Source organism: Eimeria tenella, genomic scaffold (genome assembly GCF_000499545.2).
Source record: "Eimeria tenella Houghton genomic scaffold, Eth_scaff18, whole genome shotgun sequence".
Taxonomy (NCBI): domain Eukaryota; phylum Apicomplexa; class Conoidasida; order Eucoccidiorida; family Eimeriidae; genus Eimeria; species Eimeria tenella.
In genome coordinates, this window is record NW_013541630.1 from 93,548 (window position 1) to 118,898 (window position 25,351).

Below are 25,351 nucleotides of genomic sequence, written 5' to 3' on the forward strand. Positions count from 1 at the left end.
TGCTGCTGCTGCTGCTGCTGACTTGTCTGCAGCAGCAGCAATAGCAGGATGCAGCTGCTGCAGCACCGCTCTCACCACTGCGTGGACAAGGCCCTCGACGTCTGCAGGTGCTGCGCGGTGCAGCAGCTTGTGCTGCTGCGCAGCAGCAGTAGCAGCAGCAGCAGCAGCTGCTGCTGCTGCTTCGGCCGGGAAGCGGGCAGGCCGAGGGCTTCTTGGGCTAGCGGCAGCACTCAGAGTTTGCAGCTTCTGCTGCGGCTGCTGCGGCTGCTGCTGCAGCAAACGAGGAGACTCGAGAGGACACCTCGGAGAGGCCAGGTAGGCTCGCGCTGCTGCTGCTGCTGCGATGTCTTGCTGCTGCTGCTGTTGTTGCTGCGTCAGCAAGCGAGGAGACTCTAAAGCGTACCGTGGCGAAGCTGGGTAGCCCCTTGCTGCAGCATCAGCTGCTGCTGCTGCTCCCTCGTGTTGCTGCTGCTGCTGCATCCGAGGTGATGCTGCCGTGCAGGTGCTAGACGGAAGACAAGCTCTTGCTGCTGCTGCTGCTGCATCATGTTGCTGCTGCTCTACTGCATCACGCGGGGTGATGGGAACTCTTTCTGCACCCGCTGCTGCTGCTGCTGCTGCTGCTCTGCTTCCCACCCCCTCTTTCCTGCGGTGCTGCAGCGGCAGCAGGGAATACAGCGGCGCTCTAGGGGTATAGCTAGAATCCAGCTGCTGCAGCTGCTGCTGCTGCTGCGGCGGCAAGAGCTGCTGCTGCCGTTGCTGCTGCTGCTGCTGCTGCTGCCCAGGTGAGCTCGAAGACTGCAGCTGCACCTGCTGCTGTGCTGCGATTCCTTGGTGAGTCAGGTTTTGCCGTGTCTGCTGCTGCTGCTGCTGCTGCTGCTGGCACTCGACGCGTGATGCTTCCTGTTCCGGCTCCTGCGCACGAGTTTCCTGCTGCTGTTGCGGCAGCTCCTGCTGCTGCCATTGCTGCTGCTGCTGCTGCGACACCAGCAGCTGCTGGTGAGGCTGCCGCTTTTGCAGCTGCTGCGGCTGCTGCTGCTGCGGTCTCTGCTGCTGCGGCCGCTGCTGCTGCGGCCGCTGCTGCTGCTGCTGCTGCGGCTGCTGCGGCTGCGGCAGCTGCTGCGGCCGCTGCTGCTGTTGCTGCTGCGGCTGCTGCGGCTGCGGCAGCTGCTGCGGCTTTTGGCGCTGGGCGTGCGACGTTTCTTCCTCCAGCTGCTGCACCTGAGACTCCTGCTGCTGCTGCTGCTCTTGCTGCTGCCGCTGTTGCTGCTGCTGCTCCTGCTGCTCCGGCGGCAGCGGCAGCTTCTCCTGCACGAGGGCCAGCAGTTCCCGCAGCAGCAAGTCGAGCTTCTGCTGCTTAGTCACATATTCATGTGCTGCTTGCAGCTCAAGTGCTGCAGCACATGCTGCAGGACTTTTGCTGCTGACGCTGCTTCTGCTGCTGCAGCTGCCGTTGGCTGACTCTGCTGCAGCGCTGCACAGCGGATCTGCTGCTGCCTTTGCAGCAGCAGCAGCTGCTGCTGCTGCAGTCATGGCAGTACTTCTTGTCGCTTGTAAATTGTGCTGCCACTGCAGCTGCTCCCGTTCCTGCTCCAACTGCTGCTGCTGCTGCTGCTGCTGCTGCAGAGCGTGTTGCTGCAGCTTCCATGCGGTTTTACGCATGAGAGCATCAAGTGAGTTTGCTTCTACCGTATTGTCTTTTTCTTGCCCCTGCTTCTGCTCCTGCTGCTGCTCCTGCTGCCGCTGCTGCTGCTGCTGCTGTTGCTGCCGCAGCTGCTGCCCCTGTTGCTCCTGCTGCGCCTGCTGTTGCTGCTGCGCCTGCTGCTGCTGTCCCTGCTGCCGCAACTGTCCCGGCTGCTGCTGGGGCTGTCCATGCTGCTGCTGCTGCTGCGGTAAGAAGTCCTCGTGTTCTGGTGGCAGTGCCTTTGCAGGCGAATCTGCTGCAGCCACTGCTGCTGCAGCACTTGCTGCAGCACTTTTGCTAGAGGCCTCTGTTATTTCTGTTGCTGCTGCGATCGCAGCTGGGCCTCGTATTGGTGCTGCTGCTGGCGCTCTTGCAGGTGATTTCGCTGCTGCTGCTGCTACTGTTGTTGTTGTTGCTGCTGCTGCTGCTACTGTTGTTGCTGCTGCTGCTGCAGGAAGTTCGCGGTGCTGCGGGCTTGACAGCTGCATTTCCTGCTCTTCTTCTTCTGCTGCCTCTTCTGCTGCTGCTTCTTGCGTTGCTTCTGCTGCTGTTGCTGCTGCTGCTGCTGCTGTTGCTACTATCTTACGGCAAATGAACCCTGAGGCGAAGGCACACAGCTCTGCAAAAGGCGCAGCTCTCAACCCCAAACCCTAAACCCTAAACCCTTAACCCTAAACCCTAGATCCCAGATCATGTCATTTGAAAAAATTTGCATGGCTCTCACTTCATGGGAATCCTAAACCCTAAACCCTAAACCCTAAGCCCTAAACCCTAAACCCTAAATCCGCTGTTCGCAACCCACCTCTCCAGGCCCGCTGGATGGCCGCAGCGGCCTCGTGCTGCAGCTGCTGCAGGGCAGCAAATGGGGGGAGAGCAGAAGCGGTGTACTCACGGTAGCAAATGCTGCTGCTGCTGCTGCTGCTGCTGCGGCTGCTGCGGCTGCTACTGCGGCTAACCTGTGTGCGCCGGTTGTGTTGTAAGTCCAGATGTGCTGCTTCTTTATGGGAAAGCTGGCTCTGCTGCTGCTGCTGCTGCTGCACTTGCTGCTGCTGTCCTTTTTGCTGTTGTTTCTGCTGCTGCTGTCGATGCTCCAGCTGCACGCGTTGCTGCTGCTGCTGCTGCTGCTGCTGCAGGGTGCACTGCTGCCTGTGTGGCTGGGGCGGAGCTGATAGGTGCTGCTGCTGCTGCTTGTGCCGCTGCAGTTGCACGTGTGGCAGCTGCTGTTGCCTGGGCTGCTGCTGCTTGTGCTCCTGCTGCTGCTGCACGTGCTCTTGCTGCTGCTGTTGCTGCTGTTGCTGCTGTTGCAGGTTAGAGGCCCTTGGCCTTGCTGCACTTTCTTTGCGCGATTGTGTCTGAAGCGACCTGCTGGATTGCTGCAGCAGCAGCTGCCGCTGCTGCAGTTGCTGCTGTTGCTCCTGCAGCTGCTGCTGCAGCTGGAGCTGCTTCTGCTGGCCCTGTTGCTGCCAGTGCTGCAGCAGCTGCTGCTGCTGCCGCCGCTGTTGCTGCTGCAGATGGCGCGCAAGGCGCATGCGTCTTTCCTCAGAGAGTTTCCTTAGGTTTTCCTCTCTTTGCCTTCTTTGCTGCTGCTGCTGCTGCTGCTGCAGCTGCTGCTGCTGCAGTTCCTGGTGTACAGACACAGGCGCCTGTCGCTGCTGCCGCCTCAGGACACCTTTGTTGCTGCAGTGGTTGAGGTTCCCTGTTGCAGCAGCAGCAGCCCTTGCGTGCTGCTGCTGTTGCTGCTGCGTTTGCTGCTGCATTTGCTGCTGAGCCTGTTGCTGCGCTTGCTGCTGCGCTTGCTGCTGCGCTTGCTGCTGCGTATGCTGCTGCGCTTGCTGCTGCGCTTGCTGCTGCACTTGCTGCTGCGCATGCTGCTGCGCTTGCTGCTGCGCATGCTGCTGCGCTTGCTGCTGCGCTTGCTGCTGCGCTTGCTGCTGCAGCTGTGGAGACTGCTGCTGCTGCGGCTGCTGCTGCCTCCGGGGAGGCAAAAAGGAGTCGACTTGAGGGAACTGCTGCTGCTGCTGCTGCTGCTGCTGGTGCGTTTGTGGAGGTATCGGTGTCTGCTGCAGTTCTGTGGCCTTAGTTGAGGCCTTGCTACCTTGCTGTCGCTGCTGGTGCTGCATTTGCTGCTGCCGCTGCTGCAGTTGCTGTTGCTGCTTTTGCTGCCGCTGCAAGGCAAAGCTGGGGCTATAGTCATCCTCACTCTGCCAAAGCTGTTCCTGCATCCGCTGCTGCTGCTGCATTTCCGGCTGCTGCAGCACCTGCTGGTGCTGCTTCAGCGCCTGCTGCTGCTGCTGCTGCTGCTGTGTGTCTTCAGCGCCCTGCTGTTGCTGCTCACTCAATTGCTGCTGCAGCGCCTTTTGCTGCTGCTTCAGCTGAAGCCTCTGCATGCGCAGTCGTTGCAGCAGCAGCAATTGGTCTTGCTGCCCCCACTGCTGCTGCCGCTCTTGTGGCTGCTGCTGCTGCAGCTGCTCCTGCTGCTTTTCTTTTGCTGCACCCCAGGCATCTTCTGCACTGCTGCTGCTGCTGCTGACGATGATGCTTTGCGTGTGCCCCTCCAGCAGCAAATCTGTCATGAGGGTTCCCCCATGCTGCTGCTGCTGCTGCAGCAAGTGCTGCACCTGAAGCTGCTGCTGTTGCTGCTGTTGCTGCTGCTGCAGGACGCCTCCTTGGACTTGCTGCTGCATGTGTGCATATTCCTCTCCGCGCCTGGTAGGGGAAAGGCCTAACCCTCCTGACTTGCTGTCCCCCTGCTGCTGCTGCTGTAGCAGCTGCTGCTGCTGCAGCTGCTGCTGCTGCAGCTGCTGCTGCTGCTGAGGTAGTTCCCCACATCCTGCCAGCCTCTGTAGGATTTGCTGCTGCTGCTGCCGCAGCTGCATGCGTCTCTGCTGCAGCAGCAGCAGGAGGTTCTCTTCATCATTTCCTTGCTCGCAGTGCTGTCCCTGCTGCTGCAGCTGCTGCTGCAGCTGCTGCTGTTGCAGATGCTGCTGCTGCAGCTGCTGCTGCAGCTGCTGCTGTTGCAGATGCTGCTGCTGCAGTTGCTGCTGTTGCTGCTGCTGGCGCGGGCGTGCCATAGCAAAGGTCTTTCCACAAACAGTCTTGCTGCTGCTGAGCAGCAGCCGCGCAGCAGGCTGCTGCTGCGGCGACCCCTGCTGCAGCTCTTGCTGCGGCTCCATTGTTGCTGCTGCTGCTCCTTGCATCCCCGCCCTGCTGCAGTCGTTCGCGCTGCTGCTGCTGCTGCTGCTGCACTGAGTGCAGGCTTCAGCTGACTTGCTGCATTCTCAGCGGATTGAACTGCGCCTTCCCTGCTGCTGCCGGCGCTGCAGCTACCACGTTGTTGCTGCTGTTGCTGCTGCAACCGCTGCTGCAGCTAGTGTGCAGGCTGCTGCTGCTGCTGCTGCTGCTGTTTTGCTGCGTGTTTCGACCGTCGCCGTTGGCGCTGCTGCGGCGTGCCTTTCAGCAGCGCTGGCCGTGGCTTCTGGTATTGCTGCTGCTGCTGCTGCAGCCGCTGCTGCTGCTGCTGTTCTGCTGCTGCTGCAGTGGGCTGCTGAGGAACAGCCGCTGCATCGCCGCCGACGGCTGTGCCGCCCCCCAGTTTCAGGTGTATAGGCAGCTCCGGGGCTCGCGGGGGGTCATTTGTTTTTAATTTTGGAATTTAGAGTTTTAAAAATCAATTTGCATGCATTAAAGCAGCATTAAAGGAGCAGCAGGGCCAACAGAGACGCTGCTGCTGCTGCTGCTGCTGCTGCAGCCCCACGTGTTGCAACCACCCGATCCCCCCTGCTGCAGCAGCTGGGGGGTCCAGGGGGCCCCCTGGCACCCAGGGGGCCCCCGGGGGCCCCCTAAGCCCCTGTACTTGTGCTTATTCTTCCGTGCATCTAATTAGAAATTAAAAATGAAATAAAAAAGAAAATGCATTAAAAGAAAAGAGAAATGCATGCGAGGTGTCTGTACGCACGGTGAGCCGCTGCATGCATGCACGCGGTGTCGGCAGCAAGGTCACTGGGCCCCCCCCTCGCTTCTTTCGTTTCTTTTATTTAATTTAAGTTTAATTTTTAAAATATAAATACATTTGAGCTGCAGCAAACGAAGCAGGCCGCTTTAGCAGCTCTTCTGCCACCTGGCGCACTGCGCACACCCCCAGCAGCAGCAGCAGCAGCAGCGCCAGCAGCAGCAGCAGCAGCGTTGACAGCAGCAGCAGGAGCAGCAGCAGCAAACTTCACCCGGGGACTGCGCCTCTCTAGAGGACGCCCCTGGCGTCTCCTGCCTTCTTGGAGTGTGTGCACCCGCCCCTGCTGCTCCTGCTGCAGCTGCTGCTGCTCCTGCTCCAGCTGCTCTTGCTGCTGCTGCTGCTGCTGCTCCTGCTTCTGAAAATGGCTGAATCGAAGCAAGCCTCAGGCAGCGCCCTCATCGAATGGGCCCTGCAAAGAGTCTTTTCTGCTTTTGCTGCTAAAAAGCAAGCTTGGTTGAAATTCAAGACTACCTTCGAAGCAGATGAGGCTAGCATGTAAGCAGCAGCAACAGCAACAGCAGCAGCAGCAGCTGTATTAGCGTCAAAAAGACCGCTGCGGCAGCACTTGGATGTGCTGCTGCAGCTGCAGCTGCTGCAGCTGCGCGGCGCCAGCGATAGTGACACAGTAACAGCAGCAGTAGAAGCAGCAGCAGTAGCAGCAGCAGCAGCAGCAGCTATAGCTGTAGGGGAAGTGAGAGAAGCTGGATAGCAGCGTTAGCAGCAGCAGCAGTCCAAGCAGCAGCAGCAAAGCAGCAGCAGCAAAGCAGCAGCAACCAGCAGCAAGAGAATAGCTCAGAGGGCAAAGACAAATAAGCGAGAAGGCAAAAAAGAGAAAAGAAAAAACAACAAAAAAGATCAGCAGCAAAGTGACTACAGAACGAACAGCACAAATGCAACAAATAAAAAATAAATAAAAGAAAGAAAGCAAAACAAATAAACAAAAAAAAAGAATAAACGTTCCGCCTTTTCTCACCAATACATGTTGCATTTAAAGTTTCTTGTGCATGCGATGCATGCAAAAATTGAAAAATAAATAAGTTAATTAATTACTTAATTAATTCATTAATTAATTAATTAGCTAAAATATATATAGGCATTAAAGATCTAGGGTTTTAACTGGCAAAAATAATGCCCGGCTGCATGCGCAGCACTTGTTTAAGTTTGGGGCTTTTGTGTCGATACACTGGAACGCATGCAGCAATTGAAACATGAGAAGAATTTTATAACGAAATGTTTGAAATTACACATTTGTTTATATAAAAAGATAAAATGAATTCATTAAAGTCACAAAACAGAATTGCTGAAGTGTCCACGCGCGGGCAGCTGCGGTGTACGTACACTCCAACGGTGCCCCTTTGCATGCAAAATGATTCTTCCATTTCAAGTTTCAATTAACTGCAAATTTGATAGTTCAATTATTTGCATATTTATATTTAAAATTAGAAATAAGGATTTATAAAACTGAACATTTAAGAAGCGCCCAGTTGCAAATTATGAGTAGCATGAACTGCTGAGGTGTACGTACACCTGAATACAGCTGTGTCTTCGAATTCAATTTTTTTTATTTCACAAATTGCGAGAACACTCATGAATGGCTCGGCAGCTCGAAGTGCAAATATATTAAAGTGCAAAATTATTTAATAAAATAAAAATAAAAGTCAAAAAAAAGAATTTTGAATCTTTCCAGAACATAAGCATTGCAGCGCGGTGTACGTACACCTGAGTGCGCATGCACGAAAGTGCAAACGCATGCATTTAATTCACTTTTTATAAAACTCAAATGTGCTGCTGCTTAGCAGCAAATAAGCAGCAGCTGCATGCATTTAATTTATTTATTTCTAAAAACAAATTTTCTGCTGCTCAGCAGCAAATAAGCAGCAGCTGCATTTTTGGGCACTTTTACGCTTCAAAAAATATAAATTTATTTATTTTTTTTTTTATTTTTTGTTCATTATTTATTGTTTATTTATCCATTGATTTACCTGGTTATTATTTATTTATTCGGTTATTATTTATTCATTTATTTATTTATATTTATTTATTTATATTTATATTCTTTTTTGTTTATTCTCTTAGGCGTTCTGCGCGGATCTTCTTCGCTGAAAATGATGCGGGGCCTCTCATGTTTCTAATGGGGGCCACAAACGAATCTGCTACTGCTGCACTGGTGCAGCAGGAGCAGCAGCTGCTGCAGCAGCTGCAGCAGCAAGGCAAGCGCAAGGCTTTGCTGCTTATCAGAGTAAATACGCAGGTCGAACTCAATAAGGTAATGCTGCTGCTGCTGCTCTGTGCTGCAGCTGGCATTGTTGCAGTTTTGCTGCTCTTTTTGCTGCTGCTGCTGCTTGCAGGCTACCACTTTTGCTGCGATTCCTGCTGCTGCTGCTTGCAGGCTGCCACTTTTGCTGCGATTCCTGCTGCTGCTGCTGCATGCCTGCTGCTGCTGCCTGCTGCTATCGCTGCTACTGTTCCTGCTGCACTTGTTGCTGTGCTGCTGGCTTGGTGGTGCTGCTGCTCCTTCGTTGCTGTTGCTGCTGCTGCTGCACCTCGGTCGCCGACGCTTCAGCTTTGGTCTTTGCGCTGCAGCCAGTTCTGCTGCTGCTGCTGCTCCTCTTCCTTTTTCATTTGCTGCTCTGCTGGTTTGGTGCTGCTGCTGGTTCTGTTGTTGCCAATGCTGCTTCTGCTGCTACTATATAGAGCTGTTGCGGTTGCTGCTTGTGCTGTTCTTGCTGCTGTTATTGCTGCTGCTGGTTTGATATAGGTCTTGCTTCTATTTGTTCTGCTGCTGCTGTTGCTGCTGCTCCTGCCGCTGCCTTTGCCTTTGCTGCTCCTGCTGCTGCTGCTACCTTGGTGTTGGAGCCGTTGTTCTTACTGCTGTTGTTGCTGCTGCTGCTGCTTTTGCTGGCACTGCTGCCGTCTCGGTTCCGCTTCTATGAGGATTATGTTGCTGCTGTTGCAGTTGCTGCTGCTGCTGCTGCTGCTCTTCTTTTCTCTGATTGCTGCAGCCTATTTGCTGGTGCTACCGCTGTTTCTGCTGCTGGGGGTGCTGCCGTGTTCCTGTTGCTGGTTGTGTTGGGGATGCTCCGGTGTTAATGTTGCTGCTGCATTTGCTGCTGCTGCTGCTGCCGCCATTTTTGCTGCTCCTGCTGTTTCCGCTGCTGCTGCGGTCCTGGTATTGGTGCTATTACTGTTGCTGTTGTTGCTGCTGACGTGTTGCTGCTGCTGCTGCTAACGTTGCTGCAGCTGCCTTCATCATTGTTGCTCCCAGGATATGCTATTGGCGCTGCTGCTGCTGCTGCTAGTGGCTCCATGCTGGTGCATTTGCTGGCGCTGCTGCTGTAGTTCTTGCTGCTGCTGCTGCTGCTGCCATTGCTGTTTTGCTGCTGCTTCCAAAGCTTTGCTGCCAACGCCTGACACAACAGGCAACCCCAATCATAACCCAAACCACCTATTTATTTATTTACTACTACTATTTATATTTTTATCTATTTATTTATTTATTTATTTATTTATTCATTATTTATTATTTTGATCAGGATAATGTTGACAGCTGTTTGACGGCCATGGAGATTTGCCCCAACATTCTGCAGCAAATGGATTTGCTGTGTCGCGACATTTACTTCCAGGCCATTTGCAGAGTGGCTCAGCAGGTCCTGCTGCTGCTGCTGCTGCTTAGTCCTGTTGCTGCTGCAGCAGCTGCTCCTTAGTCCTGCTGCTTCTGCTGCTCCTGCTTGGTCCTGTTGCTGGTGGTGGTGGCAGTGGTGGTGGTTGTGGTGGTGCTGCTGCTGCTACTGCTTAGTCCTGCTGCTTCTGCTGCTGCTGCTTAGTCCTGTTGCTGCTGCTGCTGCTGCTTCTGCTGCTTAGTTCTGCTGCTTCTGCTGCTCCTGCTCAGTCCTGTTGCTGCTGCTGCTGCTCCTGCTTAGTACTGGTGCTGCAACTGGTGCTGCAACTGGTGCTGCTCCTGCTTAATCCGTGCTGCTGCTGTTGCTGCAGCTGCTGCTTAGTCCTGTTGCAGCTACTTGTGGTGCTCCTGCTTGGTCCCGTTGCTGCAGTTGCTGCTGCTACTGCTCCTGCTTAGTCCCGTTGCTGCTACTTGTGCTGCTGCTGCTTAGTCCTGTTGCTGCTGCTGCTCCTACTTAGTCCGGTTTCTGTTGTTGCTGCTGGTGGCGCTGCTGCTGCTGCTGCTTTAGAGCTTCTGGCGAACCCACAGACACTCTTAAGAACTTCTCATGCAGCAGCTGCTGCAGCAGCAGCAGCAGTTGTTAACAGAGAAAATAGCTGTTGTGCAGAGGCTCACGGCCTAGGGTTTAGGGTTTAGGGTTTACGGTGTATGGTTTAGGGTTTAGGATTTGTACGTGCAGACCTCCCCTTTTAACGGGAGTTTCACTAGCCAGGACGTGCTGCAGAAGTACAGCAGCTACTTGTCTTTGCTGTCAGCAACAGCTGCTGCTGCTGCTGGCCGCTCCGTGCTGCCGCAGCCGCAGCAAGAAGCAGCAGCAGCAGCAGTTGCTGCAGAAGTCAAAACAAATGACAAAGTTCATATTTATGAGCAGCAGCTGCTGCTGTGGACCAAACAAATCCGGGCCGTGCTCGAGCGCAACCCGGCCCAGCCCCTGGCTGAAGGTATTTTTATTTATTTATTTATTTATTTATTATTTATTTATTTATTTATTTATCTATTTATTATAATTTAATTGGGGGTTTATTTGGCACTGGTTGCGGTGCAGCTCATGCAGTGCGAATGCGTTGCACAAATGCTTCGGGTTTTCTCGTTGCTGTTGCTGCTGTTGCTGCTGCTGTTGCTGCTGCTGCCACCGCTGCCGCTGCTTCTGTTCTTGCTGCTGCCACCTCTACCGCTGCTTCTGCTGTTGTTGCTGCTGCTGTTGCTGCTGCTGATGCTGCCATTTCGGCTGGTATTGCTGTTGCCACTCCTACCGCTGCTTCTGCTGCTGTTGCTGCTACCACCGTTACTGCCACTGCTGCTGCTGCCACTGCTGCTGCTGCTGCTGCTGCAGGCCGCAACCCTGAGCCGAACGAGGAAATAGAGTTTTGGGTGGACCGCGCAGCCGCGCTGGAGTTTCTAAGCCAGCAGCTGCAGCAGGACTATGTGCAGCAGCTGCTGCAGTTCCTGCAGCAGGAAGGCAGCAGCTACACCCCTGCCTTTAGTTCTCTCATTCAAGCAGTAGAAACTGCTAAGGCTGAGGCGGAAGAAAACGCCAAGTACTTGTCGGTCCTAGAGCCTTGGTAAACCCTAAACCCTAAACCCTAAACCCTAAACCCTCAGCGGCAGGCATTCAAAGCTGCTGCCAGTGCTGCTGCAGGCCCTAGGCAGCAAGAGCCCAGCCTGCGTTCCCTCGCGCTCCACGCTCCCTCGAGCCTGCTGCGGCGCCCAGCACCCAAACCCTAAACCCTAAACCCTAAACCCTAAACCCTAAACCCTAAAGGAGGGAGTTGCGTTGCTGCAGGGTGAAGAAGCTGATGGACGAGACGGCGGAGCTGGGAGCTGTGGAGAGTGTGTTTGCTCCTTTGTTTGAGTTGATTTGGCTGATTTATTTTAATTCCAAAAACTACAATAAACCCTCGAGACTGGTGGTTTTGGTGCGGCAGATCAGCAGCGCCGTCATTGCCCAGGCCCTCCGCTTCGTCAACGGCCAAGAGGTCTTCAAGCTGCTGCAGCAGGGAGAAGCAAAGGAAGCAGCTGACAAGCTTGCTGCTGCTCTCGAGGTGAAGGCCCCTTGCTGCTCGTGCTGCAGCAGCAGCAGCAGTAGCAGCAGCAATGGCAGCAGCAGCAGCAGCAGTAGCAGCAGAAGTAGCAGCGGCAGCAGTAGCAGCAGCAGCAGCGGCAATAGCAGCAGCAGCAGCAACAACAATAGCAGCAGCAGCAGCAGCAATAGCAACAGCAGCAGCACCAGCAGTAGCAGCAGCAGCAGCAGCAACGGCAGTTCTGCAGCCCACCTCCCCCTTCTGCTTCTTTCTCTATTTAGATGAGATTTTGTTTGATAGATTTAATTAAATACTTAAATTAAATATAATTTGCCCTTTTGAGGAGAAGCAGCAACTAATTGATTCAAGAGACAGACCTGCTGCCACTGAACTTGTTGTTCCTCGGTGCTGTGCTGCCATATCTGCTGCTGCTCATGCTGCTGCTGCTGCTGCTGCTGCTGTTTTTGCTGCTCTTGCTGCTGCTGCCGTAGGTTTGCGACAGTTTGAAGCGGGTTTACGCGGAGTATGCAGCGCGCCCCCCTCCCACTGCTGCAGGAGCAGAAGGAGCAGCAGTAGCAGAAGGAGCAGCAGCAGCAGAAGGAGCAGCAGCAGCAGGAGGAGGAGCAGCAGCAGCAGCAGAACCAGCAGCAGCAGCAGCAGGATGGAATTTAAAACCCGAAGTTGTTTTCTTAAGACTCGACACTTATAGAGAACGCAATTTGGCCCTCACTGCTGTGGCCCTCACGGCGCAGCAATTTTCGAAGTTGGAAAAAATTGAAATTTGTGGCTCTAAGGGTCAGCAGCTAATTAATTAATTAATTAATTTACTGCTTAATTAATTGTTCTTATTTATTGTTTTACTTAATTTAATTAGTCTAGCGACGATTAGGCCCGAGGAAGAAAGCTGCTGCTGCTGCTGCTGCTGCTGCTGCTGCTGCTGTTGGTTTTGCCGCGGGTGCCACGCTTCCGCTGCTGCTGCGGCTCCTGATACTGCTGTGTTTGCTGCTGCTTTTCTTGCTGCGTCTGCTGCTGCTGGCGCTCCTGCTGCTATTGCCACTGCCGCTGCCCCGTTGCCAGCATCACTGCTTTCACCGTCGCTGTTGGTGTTGCTGCTGCTGCTGCTGCTGCTGCTCCTGCAGGCAGTGTGTTGACAGCCAGCGTGCAGCATTTGTATGAAGAGTTTAAAATCCTGATGGAGAAATTTCAGCAAATTGATTTTGACCCTCTGAGTGTCGACAGCAAGAAGCCAGACAGTCATTTTCAAATGTTCAGGTTAGTGAATTTGGATATTTATTTTTTTTTCATTAATTGAATAAACTTCCACAATTATTAATTAAATAAACTGCAATTATTGGTTAATTACACTTTTACTTACAAGAGTTGCTGCTGCTATTTCATTTCAGTCTTTAGCCGGCAGCCTCATTAAAAGCGCTGCCTTCATGGCTGCATTTGTCTTGGAAAAACAAAGCCATTTTTGCAAATTGAATTGCATTTTGAACAAATATTAAGACAAAAACTATTAAATGCAAATTATTTATGTTTATAAAAGAGAAAAGTCATTAATGGCATCCAAATATATTTCGACAGCGAGCCCTCTGTGTGCAAACCTACGCGAAATTGGGATGTACGTACACCTGAAATCCACACACAGTTTCCAAACTCGCGCAGCTGCTTCTCTTTGTTTTCTCTTTGCCTTTATACCTGTATACTTAGCACTTTTATTAATTTCCATTGCAGGAGTTTTCGAATTAGTTCGAAATGTCGAGTGTATTTGGGCTGTACGTACACCCGGTGCATGCGCAGGTCTGGGGTGAAAGCGCTGGAAGAGCGTCTGGCGTCCATTTTGTCGATGAGTTTGTCAGAAAATTATACTTTGTTGTCGCGTTTAAGATCGATTGATTCATTTCTGCCTTTGTTGGAGCGGCCGCTGCTGAGGGCTGAGGTGTACGTACACCTCGGCAGCATCCTGCAGCAGTTCAAGCGGGAAATCGAAAATGTGCATTTGCTATTTTTGCAAAAGACCAAGCACCAAACTGACGACAAAAAAAAAGAAAAAGACAACCACAGCAGCAGCAGCAGCAGCAGCAGCAGCAAGTGCAGCTTTAATGTCGAAACTCTCGCCTTCTCCAACCAGCCTCCTGTTGCAAAAAGCCTCGGCTGGGCTGCGGGTTTGCTGCTGCGTCTGCGAGACCCTCAAGCTCGAATTAATAAACTTTATAATTTAATTGATGAAGAAAATAAAGAATTAATTGAAGTCAACAGACAGGCAAACAAAGTTGCAGATGCCATTCAGCAGTTTCAGGAAAACACTGTAAGACACAAATGCATTTTTATTTCATTTGAGTTCTTTTTTATTTCCTTTTCAACTTATTACTGGTTAGCAATTAATATTTTTTGGGTCTTTTCCTGTTTAATTTCTTTTTCTTTACTTCATTTTTTGTTCTTTGTCAAAGTGCAAAAGTGTTTATTTTAGTTATTTGTCTTTTTAAATCTAAAAGCTGTCTCATAGTCCCTAACATTTCCGATTTTTAATTTTTTGCAATAAATAAATCAATTCAAACAGTTTTGCAAATGCATGCAGCCTCATTACTTGAGATTGCATGCATCTTAAAAGTAAACCTTTATTATTTATTTATTTTATTTTATTATTTTATTTATTTTATTATTTTATTATTTTATTTATTTTATTTTTTTGTGTTCTGCATGCAGCGGCAAGAGTGGTCGCGGACTGCAGTGGCTCCGTCTTTGGCGAAGTTGAATTTGGTGTTGTTGAAAAGAATTGAACACAGACTTTTAAAAGTTAATTTCGATTCTCAACTAATTAATTTACTTCGAGAAATTAAATATTTGAAACTCCAGGGCTTCCAGGTGCCTCCCGAGGCGGAGGCTGTACACCGCAACGCTGAGGTGTACAGACACCGCGTCAACCAACTCGACACCATGTGCAAGCAGTACAACAAAGTCCGAAACAGTTCTTTTCATTTAAAACACACTTTTGCAAAAAGATATTAAGAATGATAGCTGCGAAATAAAGAACTTTGCGAAACAAATAAATATATATATTACCCCTGAAAGACGCGTGCTGCTGCTGGTGCTGGAGCTGCTGCTGCCGTTGCTGCTTTTGCTGCGGTGTTGCTGCTGCTGTTTCCTTTGTTGTTTGTGCAGCTGCCGCTGCTGCAGCCGCCTTGCCGTTGTTCCCGCTGCTGTTGCTGCCGCTGCTGTTGCAGTTTCAAATGGTACAATTCCTGCTGCTGCTGCCGCCGTTAAACTTTTGCTGCTGCTGCTGCTGCTGCTACTGCAGGTTTTGACTGGTTTGCTTCCTAACCAGCGGCCGCTGCTGGCTGACCGCTTGAGTGCAATTGACGAGACCCTCGAGCCGGGCCTGACAACTCTTAGCTGGAACTCTGCAGATGTGGATCAGTTTGTTGCTGCTGCTGCTGCTGCTGTTGCTGACGCCTTTTCCATTTGCGACTCCATCACTTCAAACCTCCAAAAGTCCTTCGGTAAACCCTTGCTTTCTCTGCTGCTCCTCCTGTTGCTGCTGCTGGAAAGATGCTGCTGCTGTTGCTGCTGCTGCTGCTGCTGCTGCTGCTGCTGCTGCTGCTGCTGATGCCGGCGAATCATTCTTTCGCTGCTGCTGCTGCTGCTGCTATCGCTGGAATGCGCTGAAACTTCGGCATTTTGCGTTTCGTTTTTTTGATTAAAAAGCACCGGAGTAGATTTAAAAATGATTTCATTTATTTTATTTATTTTATTCATTTTATTTATTTGTTTTGTTCAGGAGTGCTGAGTGGCTGGCTAGAAAAGCCGCTTTTCGAGCGCAAGCCCAAACCCATGGCTCTTGATGATGCAGATCAACTTATAAAAACAAATTTGGCAAACAGAATTCATATTATGAATGAAGAAGGAAAAGAACTTCACAAAATTCTCAAAGAATCTGCAGATGCCCTCAAAGCCACCAAGGGTGCGCAGGCCGCCAATTCGAGGGTTTAGGGTTTGGCCCTCACCTGAGGGTTTAGGGTTTGCGGGTTAGGGTTTGTGTTAGGGTTTGGCGGAGGGTTTAGGGGTTAGGTTTTAGCTTTTGGGGTTTAAAGTGCTCGAGACCGCGGGCTGATGAAGGCTGAAGGTTTCAGCAGCAGACTCTTTAGCCCACAGACTAAGCTAGGGTTTAGGGTTTGGAGTACTGAGCTTAGGGTTTAGGGTTTAGCTTTTAAGTGTAAAGCCTGGGGAATTAGGGTCTAGGATATTTGAGGTCCCTTCGCTGTGAAATTCTAGGGTTTGGATAAACAGTAAATGCAAGAATTAATTGCAGGCCTGACCTGAGCTTTTAACACAAAGCTACAAACCCTTTCTTAAACCCTACTTCGCAAACCCTAAACCCTAAACCCTAGAACCTTAGGGTGACTTCTTGCATATGGTGTCCAAGTCCTCTTAGCTGGATTTTGCCACTTTTGCTTAATCCCTTGGCCTTTATCTGCAAGCTCCAACCTCCCAGCTATTGGCCTCAAACCCTAAACCCTAAACCCTAAACCCTCGCTGTGGTGGTGCCGCTGCAGGAATGTCCCAATGGCGATCTCATACTCACTTTGTCAGTGCTGTTGTTAGTGAGGGTTTTGCTGCTGTTGCCACCGCTGGTGTTGGCCAGCTGGTGAAATCTTTGGAAGCAAGTGAGTCTTTTATTCAAAAATTATTTAATTTTATTATTTTATTTTCTTTTTTTGCATTTTAATATACAACTTTAGACTTTTTATCTGTCTTTCTGCCTCGCTGTTCGAGTTGCTTGCTGCGCATTTCCGTAACTACCTTTTAGGGTAGACGGGGGTATTTGTGATCGAGGGTTTAGGGTTTAGGGTTTGGGGTTTTGCGATGGTTAAACGAAAGTCAAGTTGCTTCAATAGTCGGAGTTTAAAGCAGACGCCACACACTTGCATTTTTTGTCAGCAGCAGATGCAGCTGCTGCTGCTGCAAGTGTTGCCTTTGTGATTGCTGCTGCTGCTGCCACAATTATGGCTGCAGCCACCGCAGCAGCATTTTCCAGAGCTGCCGCTGCAGCAAGAGCTGCTGCTGCTGCTGCTGCTGCTGCTGGAGCCACAGCATCTGCTGTCGCAGCATTAGCGGCTGCTGCTGTTGCCGGTGCTGCTGCTACTGCTGCAGCATCTCTCCCTGTTGACTGTTATTTCATTTCTTGATATATTTTTCGATTATTTAGTTAAATATTTAATTAAAATAACATTTTTCTTTTCTCTTTTGCGTGCTTTCCCCGCATTTCAGCTATGGGTTCCCGGCCTGAGGCCCCGCCGCTGTTTGAGGTTAAACTGGAACTCATAAAAAATGTAATTGATCTGGTGCCTCCATTCAAAGGGGAAGTTGGGTGAGTAGAGTACTTTAAAACGTTCATTTATAATTATCATTTATTATATTTTTCGCTGCTTCAGGAACTTATTTTTTGGTTCGGAAACACTTTTATTTATGTTTTTCATTTGCATGCTTTGGCTGCTTTATCTGTTGTTTGTAGTGTTTATTTGTCCCATACCCTTTTCTTATTTTCCTTCTCTCTTTTTAGTTTTTTTCTTCATCTATTTTTTCTATTTTTTGCTTCTCCGAATGGCTTTTGTCCCGTTTGAAGGGCATAGGGCAAATTCATATTTCAAATTTTTTTTCTTCCTTTCGGTTCATTTGCTTCCTAAAAAGGTGGTTTATTCTCGTAGATAACTCCTTATTTGTCATTCATCTTCTCCGAAAGATCATCTAATTTCTTTTCTTCTTCTCGTTTTCTACTTGTCAACGTTTTCGTCTTCGTTTTCTGTGCCACTGGCACCAACTCTTACGTCAGCATCGTCCAGACGAGTAGCAGCAACAGCTGCAGCAGCAATAGCTGCAGCAGCAACAGCTGCAGCAGCAACAGCTGCAGCAGCAACAGCTGCAGCAGCAACAGCCACTCTATGTACTTTGCGTTGCATGCGCAGGAGTATATGTAGTGTAATAGATGGCTGGGTAGCTGACTTTTTAAAAAGTGCCGCTGCCACCAGCCGCCTAGACACTGGCAAAGGGGATTATTTGGCAGAGGTCAAGGAGTCCTACAGCTTCATGGTAAACCCTAAACCCTAAACCCTAAACCCTTAGCCCCAGGCCACCGCCTCAATGGCTATAATACACCATGAAGCTCTGAACAGCCTGATGAGAAAAAGACTTTTAGCTCTATTGGGGAAATGGCTTGTTGAAAATGAGTCTCTCGATTATGAAAAAGGGCGTTAGAGCTTTACAATTAGCATTAATTGTCTAATAATTGCCGTTAGGTTCTGATGTCCCTGTTTCCGCCCTCTAACTGAAGTGCTTAGGATTCAGGCTTTACGGTTTAGGGTTTGGAGTTGGAGGTTTAGGGTTTAGTCTCATTGTTTTAAGTTTTAATTTGCAGTCTATTCGCGCTCGGCTGACCGAGATTCTTGAGGAAGCTGAATCCAAGGTGAACGCGTGGCTGGGCGAAACTCATAAATATGAATTTCTGTGGAAGACAGACCCGGCTCAGGATTTAGAAGCGTTCGTTGCCAATTGTCCGAAAGAAGAGTTAATCATTGGTGGCAGTGAGAACGAAAGTGCAGAAAGCGTCTTCGAACTCATCGGAATCGATCTTGGACGCAGGGTCAGAAACACACCATAAGCTTCAAACCACAAACCCTGAAAGCTAAAACCGAAGTAGGAGCCAAAGTATTGCATCAGTTCACAGTCTAAGCCCTAAAAACGTTTCAAGAACTCTGAAACCGCAGGTTGCTCCCACGCGGGCTCTGGCGCTTAACAGCGCAGGCAGTAAACCCTAAATTAGGGTATATCGGGGTTTGCTTTCTGAGTTAGGTGCCTCAACTGAGCTGCTTCGAAGAACGCATCATCTATTTTGAAAGTCTACGGGCGGAAATAGCCGAAATGCGCACCCCCGTAGACATATACTTCTTGCGCGTGAATGCCCAGCCTGCGAAGGTGCAGCTGAGCCAACTCGCCGCATCTTGGGCGAACTACTACATCAATTATCTTTTGAAAGTCTGCCTCGCCAGAGCTGATTCAATTACAGCTTTCGTCAACAAAATGGATGCTTTTCTCTCGGCCAAGCCACCCGCTGAAGACCCTGACAACGAAGATAGCAGCAGCAATTCTGAACATGTCGGCAACAGCAACGATGAAAACAAGGAAGGAGGCGACGGCAGCAACGAACATGAAACTGACGAGAAGAAAGACGTTGATAGCAATAAAGAAGCGCTGTACAAATTCATGACTTATATCCGAGATGTAAAAATTGCAAACGAACCCATCCGACAGCTAATGGGGCCCATTCATGAGCAGGTGAGGCACATGCAATTACTGTGAAATGAGATTTGAATACAATTGCAATATGCTGTGCAAGAAGTGCTTTATATGACAGTGCCTATTTTTGCAATTATTCATCGCATGCACCATTGAACACTTGGCAAGTCGCCACTCGCTTGATTTGCATTCGTTCTTATCTGCGTTTATTAAAGGCTGCATTTGCAACTACCCGCCAGTTGCAAAGTAGCGTTCCTATGTCTTCACCGCATTTCTCTTTAGTGTGCATAAGCATCTCAAGCTACTTTCCTTCATTTACAATGGTTCAAATATATAACTGGCCCTTTGGTTACATCAATCTGTCGTCTCATGCATGTCAATTTACTTGAGGGAGCCTCCTTAAATCAGCATGGCTAGATAGTCCTTCGCTTTTCTGCCTTTGCCTTCATCTGCATATTAATATGCCTACAAGAAGTCTTTCTTAACTTTGCCCGTGCCATCTTGTTTCGGTGGCCTCCACCGCAAGCCTCTGCGCAGAAACAGCTGAAAGTGTAATGCAAATCAGTTTGTTGAACTCAGGTGGCGATGCTCAAAAAGCACGGCTGCACACTGCCAGAGGGGCGTCTCGCAGCCTTCGATTTGGCCCCTTCGAAATGGGAGGAAGTGCTGCGCAAGGCGTTTGGCGCGAAGGAGGTCATTCTGCCTCTTCAAAACAAGGAGGTGACAAACATTAGAAACAAACTTGACGAGTACACAAACCAAGTCTTCCAGTTCAGAGAAAGATTCCTAAGAGAGGCCCCATTCGAAGCTCACGGAGACCCGGAGCAAGCCTACGAGTCCATTGACGCGTTCTATCAGCAGTGCTTAGATATGGAAGCAGAAGCCAAGGAACTGAACAATTTAGAAACCCTCTTCGACCTAGCCAGATCTGTGCATAAGGAACTCAAGGATACCAAAGAAGAGCTCAAAATACTCAAAGTAAGTTGGGAGACTTATAGCTAGATAGCCAGCTAGCTCGCTGACCATCTGACTGTTTAGCGAGCTAGCCAGTCATCAACCCTGGTTTGCACTAGGCTAGCTTCCCAGTTCCATAGCTACACATCCATCAAAGCACAAAGCGGGTAGAGGCTTGCATGAAGAAATTACCACCTTTCTCAGGAGCCAGCTGTGTTAGAGTTTGGCTAGCGTTACCTGCGAATCTGCTTGTGAACAAGTTTTTGCATCCTTCTTCGTTACTACCACTACATTGTGGTCCTGCCCTAAAAAAACACATTCGCACACACAAGAGTATTTGTAGTAACGGAACTTGCTTGTTAATTCGCCCTTTTCAGCTTTTCGTTTCTCTGTTTGCCTTTTCGTTTGCTGGTTTTCTGGTGTTCACTTCGGTGTGTTTCCTTTTCCTGTTCACTGGCCTATTAATTTCCATATTTGCATTCATTTGGTTGATTTTTTGATTTTTTCAAACTAATCGTTTTTATTTAGTCATTTATTCATGCATAGAAACCAGGGGAACGAGAGTGTGAGCGGAGAGTTTGTCAATCTTGGAGGAAAGTGAATTCATTGTTTGTTAGAGGAGCCAGTAAAAATGAGATAACGCAAGCATCAGGCACTCCTAAAACACGGATAATACTCCACGTGTCTGCCACGTTAAGCTAAGCTACTTAATTAGAGATGAGAGACATGGATAGTGTTTGTGTGTGTTTGCTTCTCCAGTGAATCATTTACCTAGTAACCTGAACAGATAAATGTAGCAACTAGTTTGCCAATCCGAAGAAACAAGTACTTAGCTGACAAACAAAGTAATGCAACTATTTTAAGTGCTTGCCTGCTTGTCTACAGGAGGCATGGGACGTTAGTGTCTACGTCACGAGCTGGTTCGAAGCGTGGAAAGCAACACTTTGGGAGGCAATCGACACGGATGCGTTGTTGCTGCACGTGAAAGACATGCAGAATCAAATGCGGTCGCTTTCTAAAGAAATAAAGAGCACCAAAATATACACTGTAAGTCTACCCAAAGATTACTTTAGTTTTAGCTACTTGCAACATAGTCACCTGTGCAACTGCCACTTAATTTGCCTCTTTGGCTACTCAGTTGCTTACCGCGAATGTACATGGTTGACAGTTTGAGCAATCTTGCATTCATATCAAGTTTGGTCTATTTACTCAGCCTTTTGTTCTGGCTTTTCCCGGTGTTTCTTGTGTGGAATTCATATGCTTGTTTGTCTGTGTTACCCTGTACCTCATTTCCATACAGCCACTGACTCACTGTGCAACAAATATATCTTCAAACAATCCACAACAAAGCTTCCCAATTCTTTGAAAAAGCCCTAGCAAAACCTACAATTCGCGGTGTATAATGGGCTCCCTGTGTTTTGTTTAGGCGGTATTGGAGCGGGTGACGAACATGCAAGTAGTGCTGCCATTGGTTGCTGAGCTGCATTCCGAATTCATGAGAGATAGACACTGGAAGCAGCTGATGACGATAGCGGGACAGACATTTGCGAAGGGTAATACTCAAGTCTCGTTCAACTACATTCTCCATAAATGGGTGAACACACGCTACGCAACACGCTTAATGTGGTTGAAGATTCAAAAAGCAAATTAAGTGCTTGAGGCGTTTGTGAGGGACCCACACATGCTCTTTTTTGATTCCCTTGTTGATAAGCTGACCTTCCGCTCATCGAATTTCGTTCCTTTAGTTTTATTACGATCACATACAGAGCAATTCAAAAGAGATTACATTCATAAACTTCAGTTGTTTGATATCTGCAGGCGAGTAGTGAGCCGCACTACTTTTTCTCTCAGAATGTCTATTTTAAAAATCTGTAGCGTACAACCGTAGCACGCGTTATTAAATATATTTCATTCACTGTAGTATTGTTGCTGTGATTGTTGTTCAGGACCCGGCTTTTGTTTGCAAGATCTGTTGAACTTGAATTTGCACGAGCGAGCTGCTGACGTTTCTGAAGTGGTTGTGTTGGCTCAGAAAGAAGCGCGCATAGACAAAAAGTTGTCCGAAATAACAAGTACATGGGAGCAAAAGTGTTTGGTGTTTTCTCTGGAACGTGAGGAAACGCCGCTTTTGCTGCCGCTAGACGATATCGTGGAAACCTTAGAGCAGCACGCGGTGGATCTAATGACTATGATAAGCCAGGGGGCCGTTATAGACTTTTGCAGAAGTCAAGTGGAAGAATGGCAACTCAAGCTTAGAACTGTCGACACTGTACTTACTGTCTGGATGGAAGTGCAGAGAAAGTGGGAGGTGAGTAATTCTGTGGCTTCAATAGCCAACAGCGGCACAGCTTTAACGAGGCCCTTTTTTGATGTGTCAGTTGTTCTTAAATTCAATCTCTTCTTCTCCCTGTATTCCTGTTGCTTTTCTCCCATTTTCTTTGTATATCCTGCACCTCACTGCGACTTCCATCCAATATATTTCTAATTTCCTTTGGTGCTTGTTTCCTCCATTCATTTGTTGGCGCTCCTCTGCCCTCCTCTCGTAAGGTATGACTTTCCGTGTCTTTTGGGTGGTAGCCGTTAATTTTGTTTGCTTGCTGTTCCCTCTAGTCTCTGTTACGTTTTACGCCTTTTGCAAAGCCGTATCTGCACGTCTCCTCTCTGATTTCTTTCTACCAGCCCCAGCTTTTACGCTTCGTCATTCTACCACTTATATATGTTACAGGCCAAAATTATTCCACTTCATATTTTTCATTTTGCCATTGTCTAGGCATCTACGATACATATTTGTGGAAGCTGATGGCGTCTTGTCCCGCACAAGTTTATCCCCGTCTCAATCAGTTTTTTGCTGGCTCTGCCCCATATATCCGTTTTCTTTTCACCTTTTGTATCTCATGTTTGCCGCTTAGCTCGTATGCAGCGTTCTAGCTTCACTTGTACATCTGGCAATTCGCCCCTTCGGGACTTGAGGCATTCTTGTTCAGCTTTTTGCTGTTCTACTTTTTGTCCTTAGTTGCACTTTTGTGCTTTTCCCGAAGTTTCCATGTATAATTCATTATTATTCTTCAGCGTTTGCAACCCATATTTATGCAATCTGACGATATCCGTTCTCAACTTCCCCAAGACTCCAAACGCTTTGAATGTGCTGACGGCGAGTGGCGGGACATGATGTACGGGGCCCAGGCCCAGCCCAATGTAGTCGAGGCTTGTCACGCCGAAGGCAGAGAGGAGCTGCTAAATAAACTCAGGGAGAATATTGAAACATGCGAGAAGGCTCTAGGAGGTATGAACAATGATGCACCAAACGTACAGATAATTGCTACATTCAAAGTTGTTATTGCCGCGAATAGCACACCGTACAGCACACGGGCTTCAGAGAGGAACTTAGTGCATTGGAGACAGTACTGAAACCTTAGGATTAATACTGCAGGGGACTCTATGCAGCAATATCTTTACGTTTTCTGTCATTCATGGGAATGTCCTCATTACAGCGAGCACGTTCAGTTGGAAACTGGGTAGAAACTTGGAGGCAGTATTAAACCATTCCACGTTTTTCGTCACATAACTGCAGTATAGAGCAGCAGACGCCCCTGGAAAAACTATAGTATATCGCATCATGTTGCTCAGCAGTTTAGACTCACCCTAAAAGTAGTGTATTGTATCAAAAATGCGTCGTTACTCACACCAGCAGGCAAAGGGGGTATAGTGACTGCAAGACGCTCCGCTGTATGTGAACTTTATCGCTTGCTTTTTCTCATTTTCCACGGCTTGTCTTTGTTCCTATTTTCTATTCCGGTACTTTCTATTGCCTCCGGTTCTCCTTTGGTTTCGTTATGTCGCAGACTACCTGGAGCAGAAAAAGAAGGCATTTGCTCGATTCTACTTCGTTTCAAATCAGGCTCTCCTGGATATATTGGCAAACGGAAACGATCCCTTAAAGGTTTCCTACTACTTGGGTGATTGCTTTGATGGAGTTTCAAGTTTGAATTTTGAGAAAAATAAGCAAACATATCGCATTGCTAGTGGCATGTATTCCAAAGAAGGAGAATATGTGCCGTTCGCTGAGGATTACATCATCGAAGGACCCGTCGAAACAGTAAAGATACTTGCCTAGAATACCCTTAAGTCTAGACCTCCTAAAGCAATCCCTGAAGTCTGGCCGCTGATTCCATAGCCTCCGCATTGAGCGCTTCACACAGAGCATAATCAAGTGTGCTTCTTCTCCTTTCCCTACTTTGAGGCTTTACAGTAGATCGTATTTTTCAAATAGCTCGCCGCAGGTTTCAACCCTTAAACTGTGACAACCCCGTTTTAACCCTTTAACTGTGAACTCTCTACAAACTAAGCATGCCTCTAGCACTGCACCCAAACGCGGAAAAGCGACCTCTGCTTGCTGTTTTTTCTTCTATGTTTGATGAGGGCAGGCGCCGGGGTTATGATAGCTGGGGAGTATTAGTGCAGCGATTCATCTTCCTTTGCCGATTGTGTTTCCTTTCAGTATTTATATAACTTTGAAACGCATATGCGCAAACAAATGCGTGACATATTGGAGGTAGCAAAGGGCACTTCAGAAAACTGGGAAGTAGAAAAGCCCAGGTAAGATTTGTGCAACTATCTGCTAATATATCTGCTCGATTTTGTGTCCAGGCGCCTGCTCTTTTGCGTTCCAGTCCCCGTGTTTGCTCGTGTATCTACTTGCTCTCATTTGACTGCTAGCCTTTTGCCCAATTCCTTGTTGTGTTGCACTCTTCAAGCTCCCATGGCGCTTGTTCGCCTTGATCTGCTTCTTTGGATTTGGCCCAGGCGGCATTTTAACTCTTTATAGTGGCCTATTTTCTTATTTTCTATGACGCGCTCGTTCAGTCTAATATTTAACTCGTTAATTCATTGATTTTCATTGCGTAAAAGCCTTTGCGTTCTTGTATCTGATCGCTCCTATTATTGCAGTTCGCATAAGAAGTGCATTCATGCAACTTTATATTCGTCAGTGCGATACTCTTTGATCGTTAACAGCTTCTGCTGCTTCCCTCCTCATGGCGGTTACTCAGATTCCACCCGATGACACATACATTAACGCGGATATTTGTACACGCGTGCAGCTAGACTTATATTAAGATTAAAAAAATACGCTATGCGTACAAAGGAAGCAAAAGTGTGTGAATTCACATAAAGGCGCAATCGTGTATTGAGAGACGCATTTGTACACTGGCGAGTAGGCAAGCATTCACATTCACGTGCGTACAAGCGCAGATTCAGAATGCACCAATTCAAGAGCAAACATGTATCGGTATCCATGTCGAGGCGCACTTGAGATTAAAATGCCCTTCGACTTTCTGCTGTGTGCAGGGAAGAATGGCTCCGTGACTACTGCAGTCAGGTGTGCTTGGTGGCGAGCCAGATAATGTGGACAGAAGAAGTCACCCGCTGCTTTGAGGAACTGGAAGGGGGATCTGAAAATGCAATGAAGGATTACAAAAGGATTTACGACGATCGCATAGACAAGCTCATTAGACAAGTCCAAAAGGACCTGGATATGGGCTTACGGACCAAAATTATCACGTTAATTACTATTGATGTTCATCTCAGAGATGTCGTAGAATGCTTCATAACAAAGAAGGTTTCAGAAGGTGCCCCAAAGCCACGTTTGCTCATTTTCACCCATATCTGCCTTTCTTAGTGAACGCCAGTCAACTTGTTTAAAATCAGTTTAG

The 25,351-nt window shown here is 48.8% G+C and overlaps 2 protein-coding genes across 2 annotated transcripts in view; one reads left to right on the forward strand and one right to left on the reverse strand.

The window, feature by feature from the left end:
- ETH_00017805 (uncharacterized protein) overlaps positions 1-4,881 on the reverse strand; it is a gene marked incomplete at both ends in the record, with an annotated part of 7,331 nt that extends 2,450 nt beyond the window's left edge. The window contains 2 exons of the mRNA XM_013373869.1: positions 67-2,303; positions 2,487-4,881. Of these exons, the coding sequence (XP_013229323.1) occupies positions 67-2,303; positions 2,487-4,881 (4,632 nt within the window). The remainder of the gene's footprint in view (positions 1-66; positions 2,304-2,486) is intronic.
- Positions 4,882-9,253: 4,372 nt separating this feature from the next.
- ETH_00017810 (uncharacterized protein) lies at positions 9,254-25,317 on the forward strand (the record flags this gene model as incomplete). The annotated part of the gene is made up of 22 exons (XM_013373870.1): positions 9,254-9,340; positions 10,052-10,313; positions 10,706-10,934; positions 11,156-11,414; positions 11,885-12,188; positions 12,533-12,665; positions 13,197-13,704; positions 14,103-14,354; positions 14,695-14,896; positions 15,175-15,357; positions 16,665-16,764; positions 17,360-17,483; positions 17,809-18,033; positions 18,243-18,725; positions 19,266-19,664; positions 20,526-20,687; positions 21,067-21,193; positions 21,587-21,948; positions 22,710-22,923; positions 23,483-23,736; positions 24,139-24,236; positions 24,987-25,317. 22 exons carry the CDS (start codon positions 9,254-9,256, stop codon positions 25,315-25,317), a joined length of 5,298 nt encoding a protein of 1,765 aa, XP_013229324.1.
- Positions 25,318-25,351: the final 34 nt, after the last annotated feature.